General features: G+C 47.0%; 1 protein-coding gene across 1 annotated transcript in view; it reads right to left on the reverse strand.

Annotated features, from left to right (window-relative positions):
• Positions 1-12,231: 12,231 nt before the first annotated feature.
• The window catches only part of GATC (glutamyl-tRNA amidotransferase subunit C), a 127,036-nt gene continuing 117,602 nt past the window's right edge, over positions 12,232-21,665 (reverse strand). The window contains exon 5 of the mRNA XM_086942865.1: positions 12,232-12,429. Coding sequence (XP_086798991.1) covers positions 12,386-12,429 — 44 coding nt within the window. The 3' untranslated portion in view covers positions 12,232-12,385. The remainder of the gene's footprint in view (positions 12,430-21,665) is intronic.

Below are 21,665 nucleotides of genomic sequence, written 5' to 3' on the forward strand. Positions count from 1 at the left end.
TAGTGGAGATAGATCGAGAGAGAGATGGGCTCTAGCACAAATATGCCCCCACGAGTTCCGTGGCTCTGAAGACGAATGCCTCCTGTCGTGGGAGTCCCTCGTGAGGGACTCGAAAGAAATGCCCCCGCTTTGGAAGAGCCTTGTGGGCTCTGAAAACAAAATGCCCCTGAAGCTGCTAAGACGCCCGCACTTACCGGGAGCTTCTTGCGGACACAGCGCTCTTCTGCCTGTATGCTGCGTGGCTCTTCCTTGCTCCAGGGGGGACGGGATCACGGACAGCGGGAGGGGGGGACAGGCTCATGGACAGCGGGAGGGGGGACTGGCACATGGACAGCGGGAGGGGGGACGGGCACACGGACAGCCTATGCTGGTCTAGACGCAGAGCCGCTGCCAGTGCGCCACACTGCACAGAGTGCACAGTATTAATATGCTGTGTTGCGATAGACATGCAGTGCCAAAGTTGATGAAAAATGCTGCACTGCGTGTACAATGCACGAGTCATGTCCGCCGAAACAGCCAGTACTTCTTCCTGAAATCCGTGCCACAGGTGGATCACTGGCAAGGACTCGGGGCAGTCCAAGGACACCTCCAGAAATCCACCTCGGATTAACTAAAGTGGTACAATCTAGACTAGAATTACCGGGATCCCGCACCGCGGTACATCTTCCACCCGAGTGTCACGGCGTAATCCATTGTATGTTATGTTATGTTATGTTATTAACTTTTTGTATAGCGCGCAGATGCCGCAGCCAAGAGGCGTCCCGGCGCTGTTGGAGATAGAAGACATAACACAACAGTGATGACCAAACACAGTGCTATACAGCAGAGAATAGATGGGTTTTTAGTGGTTTCCTGAACTGAAACAAATCGTGGATGGAACGAAGTGAGGCTGGCAAAGAGTTCCATAAAGTAGCCGCCATCACCGAAAAAGAGCGTCCGCCCATTCTGGACTTTTTAAAACGAGGAACAATGGCCAAATTAGACCCTGCTGACCGAAGAGCTCTTGCGGGGACATAGTGGAGGATGGTCTGGGAGAGAATGGGGGGGGGAGGCCAGTTTGAGAATTTTGAAAGTGAGGCACAAAGCCTTGAACTTAATTCTTTGGCCTACTGGGAGCCAGTGAAGGTCACGGATAGTACTACGAGCTGAAACAAATTTGGGGAGGCCGACCAGCATCCTAGCCGCCGAATTTTGTACCCGCTGAAGACGGGCAAGCTCAGCTTGGTTAACACCCAGAAACAGAGAACTGGCATAGTCCAATCTGGTCAACACCAGAGCTTGGACTATGATCTGCCTGGTGTCCGAGTCAAAAAATTTAAAAATAGGCCGTAGGCTTTGAAGAGCGCCGAAACAGGTTCCTGCAACACGTTTAATGTGGGGAATAAAAGACAATTGATTGTCGAGCCAGACGCCCAAATTTCTAACTTCGGTTACAGGAGTAGGAACAGGACCCAATTCAGAAGGCCACCATTGGTCTCCCCAGAGCTCGCTGTCTCTACCGAAGAGAATAACCTCCGTCTTGGTGGCATTGAGTTGTAGGCGATTGTTCGCCATCCAACCGGCGACCGCTTTGAGGGCTGCCTGAAAGGTGGAGGCGTTCATATGAGAATCGCCATTGAGTGACACCGCCAATTGTGTGTCATCGGCGTATGACACTATTGTAAGCCCAAAGCTAGCAGCTACCTGCGCCAGCGGAGCAACATACAAGTTAAAAAGGGTGGGGCTGAGGGCCGAGCCCTGTGGCACTCCCTGCAGAATGGGGCGAGGGGCGGAGATATAGGGAGGAGTAGAAACTTTAAAGGTTCGACCCGTAAGAAATGATCGAAACCATTCAAGCGCCTGTTCTCCGACTCCTGCCTCAGCGAGGCGATATAGGAGGATGTGGTGGGAGACCGTGTCAAACGCGGCACTTAGATCCAATAGGATCAGTGCCGCCGTCTGACCTTGGTCAAGTATGTTCCTGATGTGTTCCACCACCGCCAAAATAGCAGTCTCGGTACTATGACCGGCTCGAAACCCGTTCTGGGAGTTATCCAGTATGTTTGCTTCTTGCAGGTGGAGGGATAAGATCTTATTAGCGTGAGCTTCAGCTATTTTAGCCATCCAAGGAAGGAGGGAAATAGGACGATAGTGCTCCGATTTGGAAGGGTCAAGAGACATTTTTTTTAGGATTGGTAGAATAGTGGCCCGCTTCCAAGCAGTGGGAACACTACCAGTTCTGAAAGAAAGATTTATTAGGTTCTGCATCGCCGGATAACAGCAATCTGCGAACTCACGAAATTGCAAGGGTCTCATCGGGTCCTCCGGAGAACCTGATTTAACTTTAACCGTCAGATTTAGGAACTCCTCTTGAGTGGGACCTGGAATGACTAATAAGGGTTTAGAGACGGGAGGGGCACTGGTGGTTTCACTGACAAAAGGCGTGGTAAACGACCTATATATGGCCTCCACTTTTTCGACGAAAAAGTGTACAGCGGAGTACCACAAAAAGGTACCTTTTACATAGGCGAACCACAATGCGGTGTCTTTTATTCCACAGCCCCACTGACAAGTACATTTTTCAGCACCACGAGATTCTATGTTTTACAGAAGGTATATTTAGCAGAGGCTTTACAATACACGGACAGCGGGAGGGGGGATGGACACACGGACAGCGGGAGGGGGGACGGGCTCACGGACAGCGGGAGGGGGGACGGGCTCACGGACAACGGGAGGGAGGACGGGCACACAGACAGCGGGAGGGGGGACGGGCACACAGACAGCGGGAGGGGGGGCGGGCACAAGGACAGCGGGGGGGCGGGAACGGGCTCACGGACAGAGGGAGGGGGGCGGGAACGGGATTAAAAAAAGTATTAAAATATGCCGCTTACCTGCTAGCAACTCTTGGAAAGTGAAATCGCGCAGCCCACCCCTGCAAAGCATACGTTGGTAATGAAACCAACATGCTGATACGAAGAAAAAAAACTTATGCCCACCGCCGCATGATGCACGAAAATGGGCGGGATAAGTAAAAATCGCCGGAACGCCCACGAATCTGCTCGGGGAATGAGTGACGCATCTCTGTTCCAATGGCTAGCCTCCATTTATGGAGCTAGCCAATGGAACAGAGAGGCGGAACAAAGCCCCATACTTGTAAACAAAAGTTTTCGCCTGCGCGAACGCTGCTGCGCAGCGGTTCGCCGAGTGCTCCCATGTATTGTCTTCCTCTGACTTGGCACAGGCTTGTGCTCAGTTACTAATGTGTGACTTGTCTCACCCTACCCTGTTTATACTCAAAAAATTGTGTTCAAAATAAATGCTTCTAGGTCCGGCTGGACACTGAAGAAGGAAAACACAGTCCTTATCTCAAGCCTGTGAAAATCATTTCTCAAAGTATCACTAAAGCCTAGGACCTTTGTGAAATATAAATAAGTAAATCACAGTCAAGGCAGGACTGCAGAAAGAGGTCAAAGCAGCGGAAGACGCACACTGTAGATTCGCCATTAATATGACATAACAAACATCTGATGTATCCCAAGGGCAGGGCTATCAATAGTGCATCAGGTTCTGTGGCACCAGGACCCAGGTTATGAGGGGCAGACTAGACCCCATTTATGTCTGTCTTTTAATACCAAACTATGGGTATGGCCTCCATTCGCCTTGATTTAGAAAGGTGTGGTGCAGGGGCCAGATCGGCTGACTCCAAAGCACGGGGCTCAGGGTTTGATCAGCAACAGGCTTATCATCATTGGACTGTGAGCAATAGCACAGTTAATCTTCCTAACCGCCCCCAGCGCCTTGAACCCTTCAGGGGTGATATGCTTGTGCTTTACAAGTATGGTTTATGCTCACAATGGCTTCTTGGGACGTAACAGTTATTGTGCACGGATCTACACACACACATAGCTTGCATGGGGCTCCTAGCCCCTGTGCTACGTCACTGGTGGGCACACCACCACAAACGTGAAGCTGCGCGGCCTACCAGCCTTGGCCTTGTTTCAGCAATGACTGGTAAGCATTTGTGATTGGTGTTGGCTGGCCCAGCTTAGAGGCGAACCCTGCCAAAGCTGCAGTTATTGATTGTGGCATGTATTCTGCCCTTCCTGCCGCAGTCCTCTAATCAATTTGATGCTACATTACGCCGACTGACGAGGGAGAAAGGTGTTTGAGTTTCCAGCCTTTAAGCACTCTGCGGAAGCGGCCTCTGAAAGCCCACAGCAGCCCCTCCCGCCGCCGTTCATCATCGCTGCTCCAGCAGTCCGCTGAGCACAGCCGTGTGAATGGCGGAGCTCGGGCCGTGAGCACCGCTGGGGATGGAAGATGGGGGGACCGAGGGCGGAGGAGGGAGCAGATACAAGAGCAAAGAGAGGATAAGGGAGAAACAGGGGCTGTAGAAGCAAACAAAAGACAGGCGCGGAAGGGAGTGAGGCGAGAAGAGGGGCTAATAACTTGAAGCGGGTTGTCGGGCAGATAGAAACAAGGAAGACGTGAAAGAGGAGGGCAGAAAAAAGGACACGGCAGGGGTAGTCAGAGATAGGTAGTTTTTTTTTATATAGCGTGTGCTCGACCTGAAGGTATTGGAGCTCTTTACAAGAGCACCATTTACTTTACACAAGGGGGCACATTTTTTTTTTTCTGGCGTGGGGAGATAAAGTGATTTGGGCAGAAGCAGAGAACACGGAGCCGACTCCGCCCCGCTCCAAAGCCGGCAGCTCTGGCTGTGAGGCCACATCCTATCCCCAGTCTCAAAGTGTGGGAAGCCAAGAATTCATCAGATAGAGTGTTTCTTTTGGTAGATGATTTTTAAAGCGCTGCGTTTCATCTTGTGAATCACTTTAGGTGCTGATAGTGGAGATGTGGAAGGGATGAGGGAGAAAGGGGAGCAGTTGGCAAGAAAGATAGGGGGAGGGAACAGGACACCCGAAAACTTTTGGGTGGGGGGAGGGGTGGGTGGAGAATCGCTTCTGAGAAAGGCGGAAGTGCTGAAAGGGAGATAAGAACGAGGAGGGAAGGCTACAATTCCCGATATGGAGAAAGTGGCAGGAGACAGGAAAGGAGAGAGCTGATGCATGTAGGCGAGGGAGGGCAAGGGATACGGAAACAAGAGTAAAGAAAGGAGGGCAAGCAGGCACCAAAAGGGCAAACCTTTTCCCGATTGCCCTGTGTTTCAGCCCAATGTTTGCTGGACTGCACTAGAAATGGGGTCTCAATGAAAGTGTTTCACAATTCATCCAGTGGATGAAGTGTATTTAAAACCAGACTGAGAAAACATCTGTCCACGGAGCCGAATCAGGGTTAAAAGAGTTACACGGACAGCGGGAGGGGGGGGCGGATGAACGGGCTCACGGACAGCGGGAGAGGGGCGGATGAACAGGCTCACGGACAGCAGGAGGGGGGGCGGACAGCGGGAGGGTTAACGGGCTCACGGACAGCGGGAGGGGGGCGGATGAACAGGCTTACGGACAGCGGGAGGGGGGCGGACAGCGGGAGGGTTAACGGGCTCACGGACAGCGGGTGGGGGGACGGAGGAAGGCAGGACAGCAGCAAGCACTCACCAGAGGTCGGGGCAAATGACAAAATAAAAGGCGGCCAAAAAAAAAAAGTAAACGCCCACCGCCACAATGACGTTGTCAAAGGGGCAGGATGAGAAAAATCGCCGGGAACGCCCACCAATCGCCTCGCTGAAAGACAGACGCCTCTCTCTTCCAATGGCTAGCCTCCATTTATGGAGCTAGCCAATGGAACAGAGAGGCGGGACTTTTGTCCATACTAGTAGACAAAAGTTTTCGCCTTGCGCGAAAGTCTGCTGCGCAGCTTTCGGCGAGGCGAAACCTAAAAAAAAGGAAGTGTTAGGAGTGAGACACACACATAAGGTGAGATTGTGAGAGAGAGAGAGAGCGAATAAGGAGAGAGATAGAAAATAGAAAGAAAAAGGCACCAAGAGATAGGTAAGAGTGACAGAGAGAGAGAGACAACGACACAGAAAAACAGAGAGATCAGGACAAAAACAGGAAGTGAGAGAAAGTCTTTGAAGAGAATATAGAGCACTAAAGACCAACACGGACACCCATGCGCTGTGGAGGACATGAGCCTTTTTGTTAGAAGAGCGCCGCCTTTAGCTCCCTCCTGAAAGGGGGACGCTGATGGGGGGGTCGTAAATATGTAGGAAGGGATGTCCATCGTGCAGGTAATGTCTGGGGGTGGGGGAGGGGCTGGCTCTCCCTGACGTCTTTCCTTCTGCTCTGAGGTGGGATCAGACATCGCCTCTCAGGTGACCTCAGTATCCCAGGACTTGGTGTACAATGATGCGGTGCTTCAGATAACCCGGTGGCGGCCTACTGGGGCATAAGACTTTTACATTGGATTTGTGCCGCTGCTGGCAGCCAAGCGTTTCCTGCAGCTCTGGTGTAACAGCCTTTGTGGCACATAGAGGGCGCACTCGCCGCATAATTCTGCATCATCACCCGAAGCTGATTTGTTAGAAATCAAGGCCCTGTAGGCGGGGGCTTCCATCACCGAGATCACAGCTCTACCTCAACGAGCTCTGTGATCCTCTGGTAAACGGGGATCCTTTCCAGAGAAGCACAGGGTGCAGGCTGGAGGACTGAGCACCCACCGCCCCTGACCACCCACTGCAAGGTGTGCCACCGAACCACCCACTGCAAGGTGCACTACCTGACCTCCCACTGCAAAGTACGCCATCTGACCACCCACTGAAAGGTGTGCCACCTGACCACCCACAGCAAAGTGCACATCACCATTAAAGTAGCAGCGGCTTGAAACACAACGAAAATTGACGCCACGAATGCCAGGGTCAGCACCATGCTCGCAAGCTCTACAGCACACTTACAAGCACGCTTTCACTCATGCTCATTTTAAACTCACTTACTCACACTCTTTTTCACTTCCATTCTCACACTGATTCAGTGCAATGCACTATCACTTTCACTCACTTGCCCTCATTCTCAGTCTCACTCGTTTTAAGTCACAAAAGCAGTCACTTACTCCTGTCTCTCGCTCACTTTCAAACACACATCTGCATGCACACAACGTTTGATAGATTATTTTTGCACTTCCATGTAGCTGCCTGCCCTGGTTCACTGCAGCTCCTCTCTTGCTAGCGGTGAATGAGTTCTAAAGCCAGGCAATAGCTTTCTCCGCAAAGGCCTGCGCGAAGCCTTTACGCAGGTACTGGGACGCATAGTCCTGCACCTGCATGAGTCACTCTGGGTCGGCGAAGCCACTCATAAGGAGCCCTCCTTTTTAGTGAAAAAATAATAATGGTGATACTGATTACAACAGACAAAACTCAATGTTCCATTTTCTCAGAGCGGGTCTCAGTACCAAAAGCTACTGAAAGCAGCAGCTGGCATAAATAAGGGTTTGGGACCAGGCACTCCATTGGGGAAAAAACGTTGGATTGGGATGCCGCCAAAGTGATTGCCAGTGGATGAGATTAATAATTCAAGCATTCCAACCATCGTTGCGTCCCAATTACTTTACAGAAGACATCAGGAAGTCGGGCTTACATCCCCCCCCTCACCCGCAAAAACAAGCATTTGCAATGCAATAGGTCTCCGGTATTTAAGTTAGAGCTTTTGGTATTGCTTTTGATATTGTTTTTCACAATCTATTGTAGTACTTCTAAATAATTTTTCCGTGTAGGCTGTTAGTAATAAGGCTATATAGTATATTTTTGTAGGCAATATGTAGTAGGAATACCTTCAACTGGTTTTGCTAGTTATTAATACAATTTTTATTTACAATACAAAGTACATTTTTCCTGGTAAATATTGATGTAAACATTTTGATTTGTATTTGAAACTTTATTTTTGTTTTTGTAAATACCTGAACGGACACCTTTGAATTAAGGTGAAGCGTACACAATTAAACATGAGTAATGTATTCCATTTAATACTGGTATGGATGGGGGCAGGCTTCATGTACAAACAAGGACAACAATTCAAGTGAAAGTTACAATAGAAGGGGAATGCTTAAAAATTAGACAGATAACCAGGAAGACAGCACCAGAAAAAGTATGTTTTTAGAAATGTTCTGAACAACTGATCCATGATCAGTGCAGTGTGTTAATTTTGCAAAAATAAATATTTACGAAATGCACACTATCATGGCTCACTTACCAGCAAACAAAGTTCCTTATTCCACTTGGTGGAAAAGGAGGCCCAAATGTCTTTGCCTGGCTTGCCCCACGTTAGAGGAAGCGTAGCCTGGCATTTCCATAGAATGTTCTGCTGGGAACACTGGTCTCAGAGTAGGGACACTGCATGCAGTTGTCATCCACAAACTAGATACAGGCGAACACCCGGCCACCCTTCCTCACCCTCCGCCAGTTCCAACCAACAGCCGAAAATGAAGCTCTCACACCAGAGAGATCCCCCAATGCCTTAAATCGCTAATCATGCAACTCAGCAGGTGCCTGAACACCTCAGTCAGCAGCAGTGCATCTGACAAAGCTGCTGCTGCTGCACAGAGGCAAATAAAGTGGTAATCATAAAGGCAGGGGAAAAAATGCTGTCGGCCCCCTAGAAACACCCAATCTACTGTCTTGCAGTCTGCCATGGTTTGTGTGCGCGCAGAGGCATGCGAAAAGAGGTACGTAACCCTGCAACGGTTCCGGTGGGAAATGTAGTTTACTGGCCACACGAAGGCCAAGTCCTCTGCAGCCTCTGGTGTGAGCAGCTTCAAAATAAGAATTTAGGGTTTAGTCTGCAAATACCCTGTAGATGCAAAATTTGGGGCCATCACCTGTTAGCATCTTTAAAGATACCCTGCAGAGACAATGTGGGGAAATGCCTACCTGGCGGCCAGCACTACCAACGTGTTCGACAACCCTTCCCTTCCAGCGGGGCTGAAATACTAGCAGTGATTAAGCACCATCAGGAGAGTGTCACTGCAGATGGTAGCCCGATGTCCCCCTACCCTGCACCTCCAGCACCAGGTTTAATTTTACAACAAACCTGTGCAAACCGGGAGACTGACGGAGCGACAAGGCGGCACTGATCATGCAGAGACTAAACATTTACTAACTTGTTGCGAAGGAGCAAACAAAAAAACACAAGTTTAATAATGTCAGAATAGGGGCAAAAGAAATAACATCATGGACAACGGGAGGGCGGGCGGAGAAGGCATGGACAACGGGAGGGAGGATGAGGGGGTATTTGGAAGGCACAGACAAGAGGGTGGGGGAGGTGGCCGGAGAGACGACACGGATAACAGGAGGGTGGGCGGGCGGGGAAGGCACGGACAACGGGTGGGGGTAGGGAGGAAGGTAGGCAGGTAGAGAGAATTCAAAAGTGGCTTTGTAAGTTCAAACACTGGGTTACTCACTCTTGAAGATGGCTCTGAGCGCTTTCAAGATGATCAATCACACGGAAAGAGATAAACGAAACCGAAACCTAAGAGGAGCGCGACGTGAGCTGTCTCGGTAGAAGCTCACGCGCGCGACGCAGAACGCCCCCTCCCGCGGCTCCGTGACGGGTCCAGTAGAGTGCACGTAAACCTTGGCTGAAAAAATGCCGGCCGGAGTGCGCCCTGTGGGTTGCAAGCGTCCGGCGGGGACCCTACAGATGCCCCGCTGTCCTCTCTTTCTGTTAGGTGGAGGAGGATTTCAGCCCGTGATCCCGCAAGACGGACGTCGAGCTCAGGAACTCGACACCGAGTACTGCGCCAGAGGTCAGGCTCTCACGGGAAGGTAAGAAGCAGTGGTGCAAGCGAGTCTGCTGTGCCCGGAGAAGCGTGTTGCTAGGGGGAGCACTGAATTGTGGTTGATGGTTGAAGAGCGATCGGTGCGACAGGGGGGAGCAGACAGTGGGGACTCTGTGTATGCGCATGCGCTGGAGCTTTCCAGGACACAGCCACAGCGAGCAAGTTCTTGCGCGCGTGGCCTGCGCCGATCGCCTTTTTGGAGATGCGCGCGGCCAGATGCTGTCTCCTGGGAAGCAGACCCAGCAACAATAGATCTCTGGCGAGACAGCGCTCACGCGCTGTTCAACGCCACGAGACCTAAAAATGGTGGGGAGCCACGGCCAACTGCCGATTAGGTCAAGGGAGCCACAGGACAAAAAAGTTTGGGAACCACTGGGCTAGGGTAAGGCGAAGAGCGACGTCGCTTCGACTTCTTGTGCTTCATCTTACCTGACCCAGAGTGTGAAGACTTCTCCGAACGATGGTGGCGGCTCCGCAACCGGTCACTCAACCTTCCACAGGCCTGGGACCTTGAACGGCGCGGAGCCGACTCCCGGGCTTCAAGCAACTTTCGGGACCGCTCCCGCAAAGTTTTCGGAGCCATGGCCTGACAGTCTGGGCACAACGCGGGGTCGTAATCGCGCCCCAGGCAGTAGAAACACTTGCGGTGCAGTTCCGTCACTGACATCATGCATGGACAAGCCTCGCAAGACTTGAAACCAGGCATCCCTATACACCAGGAGTCGAAGACTCAAAAGAACAGAGACTAAAGTCCCCAAAAAGTCAGTCAAAAATTGACTGGGGGTAGCGCCTTCTCCGGATCTGTGCTTGCTGGCACAGAAAAAGAAAGAACTGACATCAGCGCATGAGGGCGGCGTCCAAGTAGCAGCCGTGACGTCATCCCGGTGATCATGACGCCTACGACGGACGCGGAGCCACACAACACCACCTTCCGATGCGCAGGGGTACTGCTGACGAAAACTTTCCAGATCCAGTCTGACGCCTGGGGGTAATTCCAAGGTTAGGAATCTATCAGTAACGTGTCTCTTTCAGATCATAATCCGTGAATTATGAACTGATTCAGTGCCAAATGACTGGATTGTGTCTGGTCATTTTACGGGCACCAATCTTTACAGGGGAAATCTAGAATTTTTTTGTTGTTGCTTACTATTAATAGTTTTAACACAGGTCAGATTTAGCAATTAGTGTGTTTTAAGCATTTTCCTTACATTATCTGTACTTGGTTTTGTGATTAGAAAGTGCAAAGCAAGAAAACAAAACTTACATTTCGCACATTTGCTGTGGTAACATGTCTTGACTGATGAATTATTCATTTAGAGAACAATTACTTCTAGCCTTGAAGATTTTAGTGGCAACAGGCAAACAAAACAACATTCTCCCCATAGGTTCACTGTTCTGCTTGGACAATCTTACTGTATGTACGACTAAGCCACATTTGTTTACTGTAGAGCTAAAGATGCCTTTCTTAAACTTCTAAGAAGTTCAAACCAGCGGTTCAACCTCGACTGCAACAGAATTATCAGGCCTCCTCTTAATGACAAGCCATACCTACCATACAAGAAATACACATGAACTGGTTGGCGTTGAACTTTGAGATGTTTGAGCTGGTCTGGTTCAACCGTACACGGTGGTGTAGCAAAGGTGGACTGGGTCCCTCTGCCAGCAAGGAAAATAGGCCCACTTGCCACGCCATCCTTGAGTGGGTAGGAAAAAACCAGTCATAGTTATGTGAAGCCGACCTCTTACGTCCCTATGTGACGGTGCCACTACACATGCTAGACCAGGGATAGCTACACTTCTGACTGCACAGCTAGGTCACTCTCCTTGCACTACTCTGTAAATGGTGCAAGAAGCAAATAAGTGCTCACAAAAGATCTAAGAAACAAAAAGAATCAACAAACAAACTGAGGGACAGCTGGGGTTGCAATGCGAGGAAAGTTGGACACAATCTTCCTTGTTTCTGTTTAGAGGAGGGGCCGACTCTCAATCACGCAGGGTTGTGGCTCAGACTTCAACAATTCAAACAAGTAGAAGAACAGAGGTATTTTTGTTTTGATTGCATGTGGCCAAAGATCACACGTTTTAAGGAACAATTGTTTCTCAGGAGGACACGGCGTGCTGGCAGAAGGTGAGCAATGGAAGCCTGCTCCACGGAAATTTTAAACACAGCAGCAGTAAGAATGAAACAGAGTAGAAAAAAACGCTCATGAGGGTTCATTATAAATCTGTCAGCAGTTGCAAAAGAGAAGTTCAAAGAACTGCAGCACAAAGTTCTTCAAGTTAGTTTCTGATGGTGACTAAAGAAGGAACTGGTACGAAATGATTGCTGAGAAACCAGGCAGCTGTTTTATGGAGAATCCCATAGGTCGCTGCCTCATTCTCAAATGGTCTGAAGTCCCACCAGACATCAAGGTAGTGAAGCGAATCACATCGAACGGGAAGTAGAGATTATCAAACCTAGCACCAAGAGAACACACTTACATGAACCTATAATGATTAATTAAAGCCCAGCCATCACAATATAGCCCTTGTTTCACTTTATGTAGGATTTTATTTATTTTTGTACATATTGAAAGTTCACATTGAAGTAAAAAACATAAATTAGATATCAGTCTTTCACTGCTGAGGATTCCATCTTCGTTTAACCCAGTTGTCTAAGCGCCATGGCAGCTTGAATCATTCACAGTAACTCCTGTTCCTCGCGCCCTGGTAGTGGAATATTTCCTGCAAGAAGAACACAGACAGTAAGATGCAGAGAAACCTGGTTATGATGGAAAAAAGACTGTGAACTCTACCTGAATAATGGAACCCAGCCTATAAAAACAATGTTATCTGTAAAAACAGTTGAACTCTGATTCACTGAATATTTTATGTTCCCAAGATTCACTTAGGTGTGCACTTATTACCAGGTGGAATCACAACTGCCAGAGATTGATTTGCAAAACTATTATGTGGACGTAACTTACCAGTATGGGAAGTCCATGAGCATGGTTGGAATATTTTCCGCAGTCATAGGTTAATCTATGATGATGAACAAGGGAGTTCCCAGTAAAAGTGGTCAGATTAGGCATTGGTAGAGTAGTGACTACCAACAACCAGGTATCTCTTTAGGTCTTCGCAAACATTCCACATGATGTTCCATACCTGAAATACACATACTGCCTCACTCTGAAAAAACATGGACAACTCGTGTGCAAAAAACACACTGTACCAGATTCAGTGCAAGCAGTTTTTAAAACCAATTTAAAACGTTCCCATTTACAGTGGAAGATATGTGAAATAACAGTCTTTGAAACCAATACCAGCACACAGTAGTCTCCTTTCTGGACTGTTTTTGATACACAAATTCCACATAGGTCTTAGCTAAAGAAATCTGTGCAAGCGAAAACAATCTGGACTGCCCCAGATTTGCAGGGATCTGTTGTTTAAAGTCAAGTGCAAACAATTTTGAAAATCCTGAGGAACTCAGAATGAGGCCATTACTAACAAAAAATGGTAACATAATTGAGAAAATTGAGTGCAAAATATTAAGAAAAAGCCCTATTTTTTTAAGGAATTTGCCCACATGAAAAATATTATCCTTGTGGTGGGGCAAAACATAAAAAGCTATGGTAATAAGGTTCTGACCTACACCATCTGTGGTTAAATGTACACAGAAAAATATGCAATTTCGGTCGTTTTTGGTGAGCAGCCTTTAAGATGTTTGTGTATCTCCATTAATTAGTAACCATATGAAAATCGCAGCCATATATCTCCGATTTGCTTTTTTTGCAAGCAGAGATTTTTTATTTATTTATTTATTTAGAAAGTTTTATATAGCGCGAACAAGATCTTTGCAGATATCAGAGCGCTTCACAAAGTGGGGAATACAAACAGGAGAGTGAATAACAGGCCATTAGGTATAGCGTAGTTGTAGGTAATAAGTGGGGTGGGGTGGGTACATGAGGGAGCATAGTAAAACGGGTACATCAATAATGCAAATAATACAAGTAGGTGTGAGCATAGACAGTCAGGTAAGTCAATAATACAAGTAATACGAATCATCGAAGGGAACGAACAGATAATACAGATCGGTGCAGAGACTTTAAGAATCCACGTTAATAGATCAAGTGTATTTAGCTATGAGGATAGCTTTTACTTCTTTCTTAAAAAGTGCGAAGGAGGAGATGAGTCTGGTCTCAGGAGGGAGTGAGTTCCAGATCCTGGGTGCCATTCCTGAGAAGGAGCGTGTATAAGTTTTTTCCTTCCGGAATCTTCGAGGTTTTAGCAGAAGATTGTTTGTGCCTCTAGTGTTTCTAGAGCCGCCAGAGATTGTCAGATTCTGGGTAAAATAGTTCACATTATCTCCAGTTAACCTTCTTTACAATAATATCATCAATAAATGTCTGAATATATCCAAGGAGCAATCAATAAAGCATAATGTAATCAGCGTGAGAAGAGATACTCCCATCATGGATTACTATGAGCTACAGAGATAAAATAAAAGTTTTCCTGATCCAATCTGATCAATGCTTTAATAAATCTTTATAGCCTAAGTAGATATAAGATAAATATGGCCCTAATTATAAACATGTTTTAGGGACTTCTTGTTTATTAAACCAAGCGTCCAGCGGGCGATAAGGCCAACTTTATGATCTAAAAGGAAAATCAAACCATGAAAACAATGTAAACAATTGAAAACAACACTTTCCAATGAACCCAAAACATTGTCCTTATCAGGATCTTCTTGAATCCATTGTACTTAAATCGTACAAACAGCCCCCATTTCTCTGAAATTTTGTGAAGAGGAGCTGACACTTGTAACTCATTCCTCTTTAAGAATGATATACTTTTGTTTCCACACACAAGCTATCAACACTTGGACAATCCTTCGATTGCAACTGTGCGATTAAAGATCGATCAAATAACATCCGGAAAAATTATAATGTCAGAACGATGGTCTCCCATGGCAATCCTACTCTGTCCCCTATCAATACAGTCTAGTTATCTTGAGGTAGAGTGATCACCCACTCTCTGGAAAATAAAGCTAAGTTGCTAAAACACATGTCACCAGAATAGAACTAAATTGGTAAAGCCCTATATCATACATCCCTTTAGCCAAATTACAATGAGTACAAGTGAGAGAGGCGTTTCCACCCATTCTATTAAGCCTAACCGTAGAAAGAGAAAAGGCTGGACTATTTTCACATTAATTGCAATTGAAATTTTATGGAGATGCCTGAGAGCCTTTTGCGGGTGAAGCTAAGGGGGGGTTTACCCAAGAATAGTCACTGGGACCTGGGTTACAATGCTATTGAGAGGGAAGGGGTCCCAGCAAGGAAACATACATATTGACCAAAATTAATTAGAGATAATACACATAGTGAGTCTACGATGTTTTAATCACAAAGTAGATAAAGCAGGGATATAGTATCCAACATTATTCATTTTATAAAGGTTGAACAGTGCCCCTGGGGAGTACGGGAGGAGTGATATGGTGAGGATAGTGAAGGTGGGGATAGTGACAGTAAAAGCAAGCAACAGTCTCAAATAATTATCAGTAAATTGTATTATAAGGACAATGATAAATCCAGATAGTGCCGTTTAAACAAACACATGCCCCATGTATTGCATAATTGACATAGTCTCAGACGTGGGGCTGGGGTGTAATGGAGGGTTGTCGACGTTTTGACCATCTGGATGGCAGGAATTACTAGAAACCTTGCGGCGGGGTCTTCATCAGGACTGGTGGGGGGCTTGCAACCTATTGGTATTAAGAATTGAGTACAAAATTACTAACTCATGTAATACAAACCAAAAATGGATAATTGACATGGGCACACGGTCTGTGAAGAGCATACCTCAATTAATCGGGGCTCGTCTGTAGAGTGGATTCCGCTGTCAATGAATCCTAAGAGGATTAAAAACAAATTGCAGTGTGTTGTCTAATGGGGGCTAAGATATATACCACGAGCTCAAAATGGCCAGTGTGTTAAATTAAAAGAACTTAAGTCTAGATGCGAGTGGCTGGAGCGGAAAAATGGCCCGGGAACGCTGGGCAGGAATTCATCAAACGAAGTGTCTGAAGGAACAATAATAGGGGGCTAAGTAGGTCTTTTAATCTTAGGACTGAAAGCAGTATCCGAAATCAAAAAACGAAATAAAAAAATGACACCCTGATGGCTTACCCGGGGAAGGGGAATGAGTAGCGATCGTTCCCAAATAGCAAGGCGATGTATGTTCATTTCAGAGTCGCCTGCTGAAATAAAAGGAAGAGGGGCAAGGCGTAAGTTACTGGTGTGCTCGTCGGGGGACGCTGGGCAGCGCGTGGTGAAAACAACGCCACGTAAGTCAAAGGGGCTTACCGGTAATGAAGACGCTACGGTGTATAGGTCAAACCGGCGTGATCCCAGCCAAATGAGTGCTGGCTACACAGCTTCCTGGTAATACTCCAGTAACTATGGGAACGGAGCCACGTGGTAAAGGGTTCCGTGTGGACATAGTGAAAAGACTATGTAAGGAACATGTCATCAGTAAATGTTCAAGTTATAAATCATCATCCGAACAAATTGAAGGTTTGGATGTATTATTGTTAGTGATGGTTAGAGTATATTAATAAATAAAATAAAATCGGAATCACGAATGGGGATGTGGGTGTGTGATAATGTCCGGGATAGTGAGGGAATTCAAGGAACAGAGAAATCGTTGGGTAAAACAAATTCACTAGAGATGACATGGTAAGTGGGGTACCTGTCAGAGTTCGATACAGCCACTATATGTTTCAAAAAATAAAGTTAAATAAATTGTGCAATGAAAGCATGATGAGAGCCTTTTGCAACTCATATCAGCAGATTCTTCCTCAGTTTTTAGGATTTTCTTACTATCTATCAAGATATACTAGTTCAGGCTAATATAATTAGTGGAAATACTGCTCCGACCCCAAAGAGCTGAATATATATATATATCATGTGATCAAGTCCGGGTTTCCCGGACGAAACGCGTCATGTTGCCGTCCCCATCGATGGAATAAAGCACTCTATTTCACTTTTAAATCCACGTTTGTGGTCTGTACCTGGTTCGTGTCTGTGCGTGGTTGCTGGCACCTCAGGATTGTGGATTCATATATATATAGTGTGTGTGAACAAGAGTACGTGGTACTCGAAACGCGTCACTTGAAGGGTCGTGAATAAAAAAGATCATCCTGCCTGAAAACGTGGGGTCTGCCTTCTTCTTTCGCCTTCTTCTTTCGCCGCGCTGCGCTGTTGGCGTGGAGGTTCGAGGATTGTGCTACATATATATATATATATACACATATGAGCAAGAAGTTTGTACTTCGAAACGCGCAAGGTTTGTTTTTCGTGTGCCTAATAAATACCGCATTGAGCACCATTTGGGCCCCGGGTCTGGTTCTTGGAACGTACTTTGTGTGATACCAGGAGTGTTACATTTTGCGGGGGTGGCGATCCCGCCGGGAGCCCGCCGCAACGAGTGGCTTAAGCACGCTGAATCGGGTGTGTTTAACATATACACACACATATATATATATATATTCTGCTACAGTTCAGGTTCGGTTATGAGGCTGTCAGAAGCGGGTGGTCTGGATAGGGTTACCGGACACCCCGTAATTATCACAAGCACAAACTCTGTCAAAGAAAGAATGTCCAGACGCTCGTGGATATTTAAAAATATGTCAAATTTAATGACAATCCCGGCGCGTTTCGGCTTTACGCCTTGCTCACAGGCAATAAAGTTTTTCACATTACTCCATATTTAAATACAATCATAAACAGTGAAAAGGTGACCAACAAAAACACCACGTGATTATTGTAAAAAAGTATCGTCCATCTTTGGAAATTTCATTTCGGCCATCTTTGCCTAGTCTTTTAGACATTTTCTTCATAGCCCAAATGTTATGCTCTTCAAATTATATCACAAATCATGCCCCAGTGGGCTTACATCCTTGTATATTATTGAGTATTTGACATAATTCATATTGTAACGTAATTTCCCAGAATATTCCTTAATTTTAAATACATTAATTCCGCTTCTGTCCCAATGAGTGTTAAATACAAATAATAACATTCCATAACGAATAATGTTTGCACAATTATGCCCAAGTGGGCATATAAAAATTGAGTAAAACTATAAATTCATTCTAGTAAATAACCAATGAATATAATAACAGTGTTCAAAACAATCAATCCCATGTTGTCGATGACCAGGATGAAAATAGATGCTTTAACAGATACTCCACTGAAACAGTGTTTCAAAAAAGTGCCTGTGAAAAAATATAAATAAATCCATTACCACTAAAAGTCATTCAGAAGGAATTTTGCAGAACACACAACATTACCCGCCGAGAGGTCGAGGAGAATGAGGGCTGCTGTTTCTCCATTGTCCAGTAGGGTGCTGTTGTCATCTGTTGAGGCGAGGAGGGCGTTTCCGTGCTGTGGTTTTTTCTGAAGCCGGATTGGGAGGAGTTGAGGATGTTGTGCTCTTCGATGAATATGGCGAGCGAACGGGAGCAGGGAGATGGGTCTGTAGTTTTGAAGTCAGGGGGGTGGGGTGGGGGGGTCCGCCTAGGGTTTCTTGAGGAGGGGGTGATCTCGGCATGTTTCCAGTCGTCAGAGAACGATGCGGTGGCCAGGGAGCGGTTGATGGTGTGGCGGAGCATGGGTGCAATGGTGTCAACAGCTCTGTTGAAAATGTGGTGGGGGCAGGGGTCTGTGGGGGCCCCGGAGTGGATTAGGTTTATCGTCTTCGGTTTGTCTTCGGTGAGGAGGGCTGTCCAGTGGTTGATCGTTGGCTTCATGGTGTCAGGGGTGGTTGGTGAGGGTTCAGTGTGTTGGTTGTCTTTGTCGAAATTGTCGTAGATGCTCTTGATTTTGTGGTGGAAAAAGGTGCTGAGTTTGTCACATAGGTCTTGTGAGGGTGGGATGTCGGTGGATTCACTGGTAGGTTGGGTGAATTCCTTGATGATGTTGAAGAGTTCTTTGCTGTCGTGTTCGTGGGTGGAGATTCTGTCTTTGATCGCTTTTTTCCTCGTTTTTCTGATGAGTTGGTGGTGGACTTTGTCGGCGGCTCTGAAGTTGTTGTGGACTTCTGTGGATTTGGTGTTCCTCCAGTCCTTTTTGTGGCAGTGGCAAGTGCGTCTGGACTCTCGAAGTTCAGTGGTTAACCATCTAGCTTTCTTGGTGTGGGTGTTGTTTTTTTTCTTAAGGGGGGCTAAGGTGTTGGCGCTGTCAGTGATCCATCTCTGCAGGGTTCGGGCTGCGGCGTTGGGGTCGTCGTTTTCCGCAACGGTAGAGGTGGAGTTGCTGAGTGATGAGATTAGCTGGTCATTAGTGATTCTGGTTCAATTTCTTTGTGGGAGCAGGTGCTGGTGTCTGGGGATGGTGGGTGTTCTGAAGGTGAAGTGGACGCATCGATGGTCGGTCCATTGGAGTTCAGTGGTGTGGCTGAAGGTGATGGAATTTCCTGTTGTGAAGAGGGGGTAGAGGGTGTTTCCTGCTGAGTGCGTGGGTTCGGTCACGATCTGGCGGAGTCCAATGTTGTGGAGGTTTTCCAGGAGGGATGCGGTGCTGGGGTCCAGTTGGTTGTCGAGGTGGAAGTTGAGATCTCCCAGTAGGGTGTAGTTGATGGATGCGATGGCCTGCGGGGAGATGATGTCTGTGATGGATTCGGAAAAAGGTCCGTGGGGTTCCGGGGGTCGGCAGATGAGGGTTCCTCGGAGGGTGGTGGTGGGGCTGGCCAGTATCTTGAAGTGAAGGTGTTCCAGCAGGTCTGTGGGCTCGTCGGGAGTGTGCTCAGGCGGAGGGTGGATTTGTGGACGATAGCGATTCCTCCTCCCGTGCGGTTTGGGTGGTCCTTCCTGTAGATCTTGTATCCTTGGCGGATGGCGATAGCGATGTCTGGTCCCGATTAGGTGTTGGGTCCAGGTTTTGGTGAAGAATGCTACGTCCAGGGTGGTGCTGTCGAGGAGGTCCCAGATTTCGGTGGCATGTCTGTGGAGGAATCGGACGTTGAGGAGGATGTATTGCAGGGTCTTCGGTTCGAGTGAGTTCTTGCGGGTGGGTTACGCTGGGTGCGTGGTCTTGGCGGTGCTGCAGGTGTGCTGGTTGCGGTGACAGCTGAAGAGTCCGTGGGAGTCGGCCGGTGACGCTAGCTTGCAGTTGTTGTTGCTGCCAGGGTTGAGGGCGTAGAGCGTCGCTGGGTCGTAGCGTTGGCGGTGCGAAGGTCCAGGGTTCCTGGCGTGGTCGCGGTCGGGTCGTGGACGGGCACAGACGGGCCTGCCTTCGGCGCGGCCGCCATTAAGTAGGGGACGGGGAGGGCTGGACAGCTGGGAGCGGAGAGGGGAGGGGAGCAGGATTGGTCGCGCTGTGGGGGAGGGACCACGGGGGCAGCAGTGGAGGGGAAAAACGGGCGGGAAAGGAAAAATAAGGGGGGGGGAGAAGAAAGGGAGTGAAATAAGGCAGAAAGCAGGAAAATGCAGAAACGATCTGAAAGAGGGTGAAAAACAAGTGAAAAACGGAGCGGACATCGGAGCGAGGCAAAGGAGAACAGACCACCAGTGAGGCTAAGGGAAATATGGACAAAGTGAAACAAGCATTTGCAATGCAATAGGTCTCGCATTAGTAAAGTTTGAGCTATTGGTATTGTAAATTACAGTTTTTTTATTTATGTGTTGGTTTTGAAAATAGCTAAATTAATAGCTTTGTCATTTACAATGCCAATACTTTTAACTTTCGCAAATGTGACACCTATAGCATTCGTAATACAATATGTGTTGTATGTATGTGACCTAAATGTATTGATATTACAAATAACAATTGCTTTTAATAATTTTTTATAATTAATACTTATTGTTATTGTAATGTATAATGGCAAAAGCTTAAACTTTTGTAAATAACTTCTGAAGATTATGTTCAGTGTATTTTATTGTGACGAAAATCCAAGAACAGAAGTGAAATAACATCTTTTTGTGACATTTTTAATAACGCTTGAAAGATTGAGAGAACATATTTGAAGCAGTTGTTGTTGAATGGTTGCACAGATTGATGCTGTGGTGGCGCTGAGTGATGTTGTGGTTGCGATGAGTGATGCTGTGGCGTTCAGTGATGGTGTGGTAGCGCCTAGTCATGTTGTGGTGCCCCTGAGTGATGCTGTGGTTATGCGATAGAGTGTAATTATGTGGCACTGATTGGTATTTGGAGTGTATGTTGCATTGAGTGCAGTGTAATTATGTGGCGTGTAATTATGTGGCACTGAGTGGTTTTGTGTGGAGTGTATGTTGTATTCAGTAGAGTGTAATTGTGTGGCATGTAATTATGTGGCACTGAGTGGTATTGTTTGGAGTGTATGTTGCATTGAGTGCATTGTAATTATGTAGCATATAATTATGTGGCACTGAGTGGAATTGTGTGGAGTGTGTGTTGCATTCAGTAGAGTGTAATTGTGTGGCATGTAATTATGTGGCACTGAGTGGTATTTGGAGTTTATGTTGCATTGAGTGCAGTGTCATTATGTGGCGGGTAATTATGTGGCACTGAGTGGTATTTGGAGTGTATGTTGTGTTGAGCGCAGTGTAATTATGTAGCATATAATTATGTGGCACTGAGTGGTTTTGTGTGGAGTGTATGTTGTATTCGGTAGAGTGTAATTGTGTGGCATGTAATTATGTGGCTCTGAGTGGTTTTTGGAGTGCATGTTGCATTGAGTGCAGCGTAATTATAAGGCGTGTAACTATGTGGCACTGAGTGGTATTTGGAGTGTATGTTGCATTGAGGGCAGTGTAATTATGTAGCATATAATTATGTGGAACTGAGTGGTATTGTCTGGAGTGTATGTTGTATTCAGTAGAGTGTAATTATGTGGTGTGAGAAGTAAGCCTGGCATATGATGTCCACTATTCTAGTGGGCACCTTGCACCATCAAAACGACCCTTATTGATGGTGGTTGTAAAGTCAACCTTATAGACAAGC

Source organism: Lissotriton vulgaris, chromosome 11 (genome assembly GCF_964263255.1).
Source record: "Lissotriton vulgaris chromosome 11, aLisVul1.2, whole genome shotgun sequence".
NCBI classification, from domain to species: Eukaryota; Metazoa; Chordata; class Amphibia; order Caudata; family Salamandridae; genus Lissotriton; species Lissotriton vulgaris.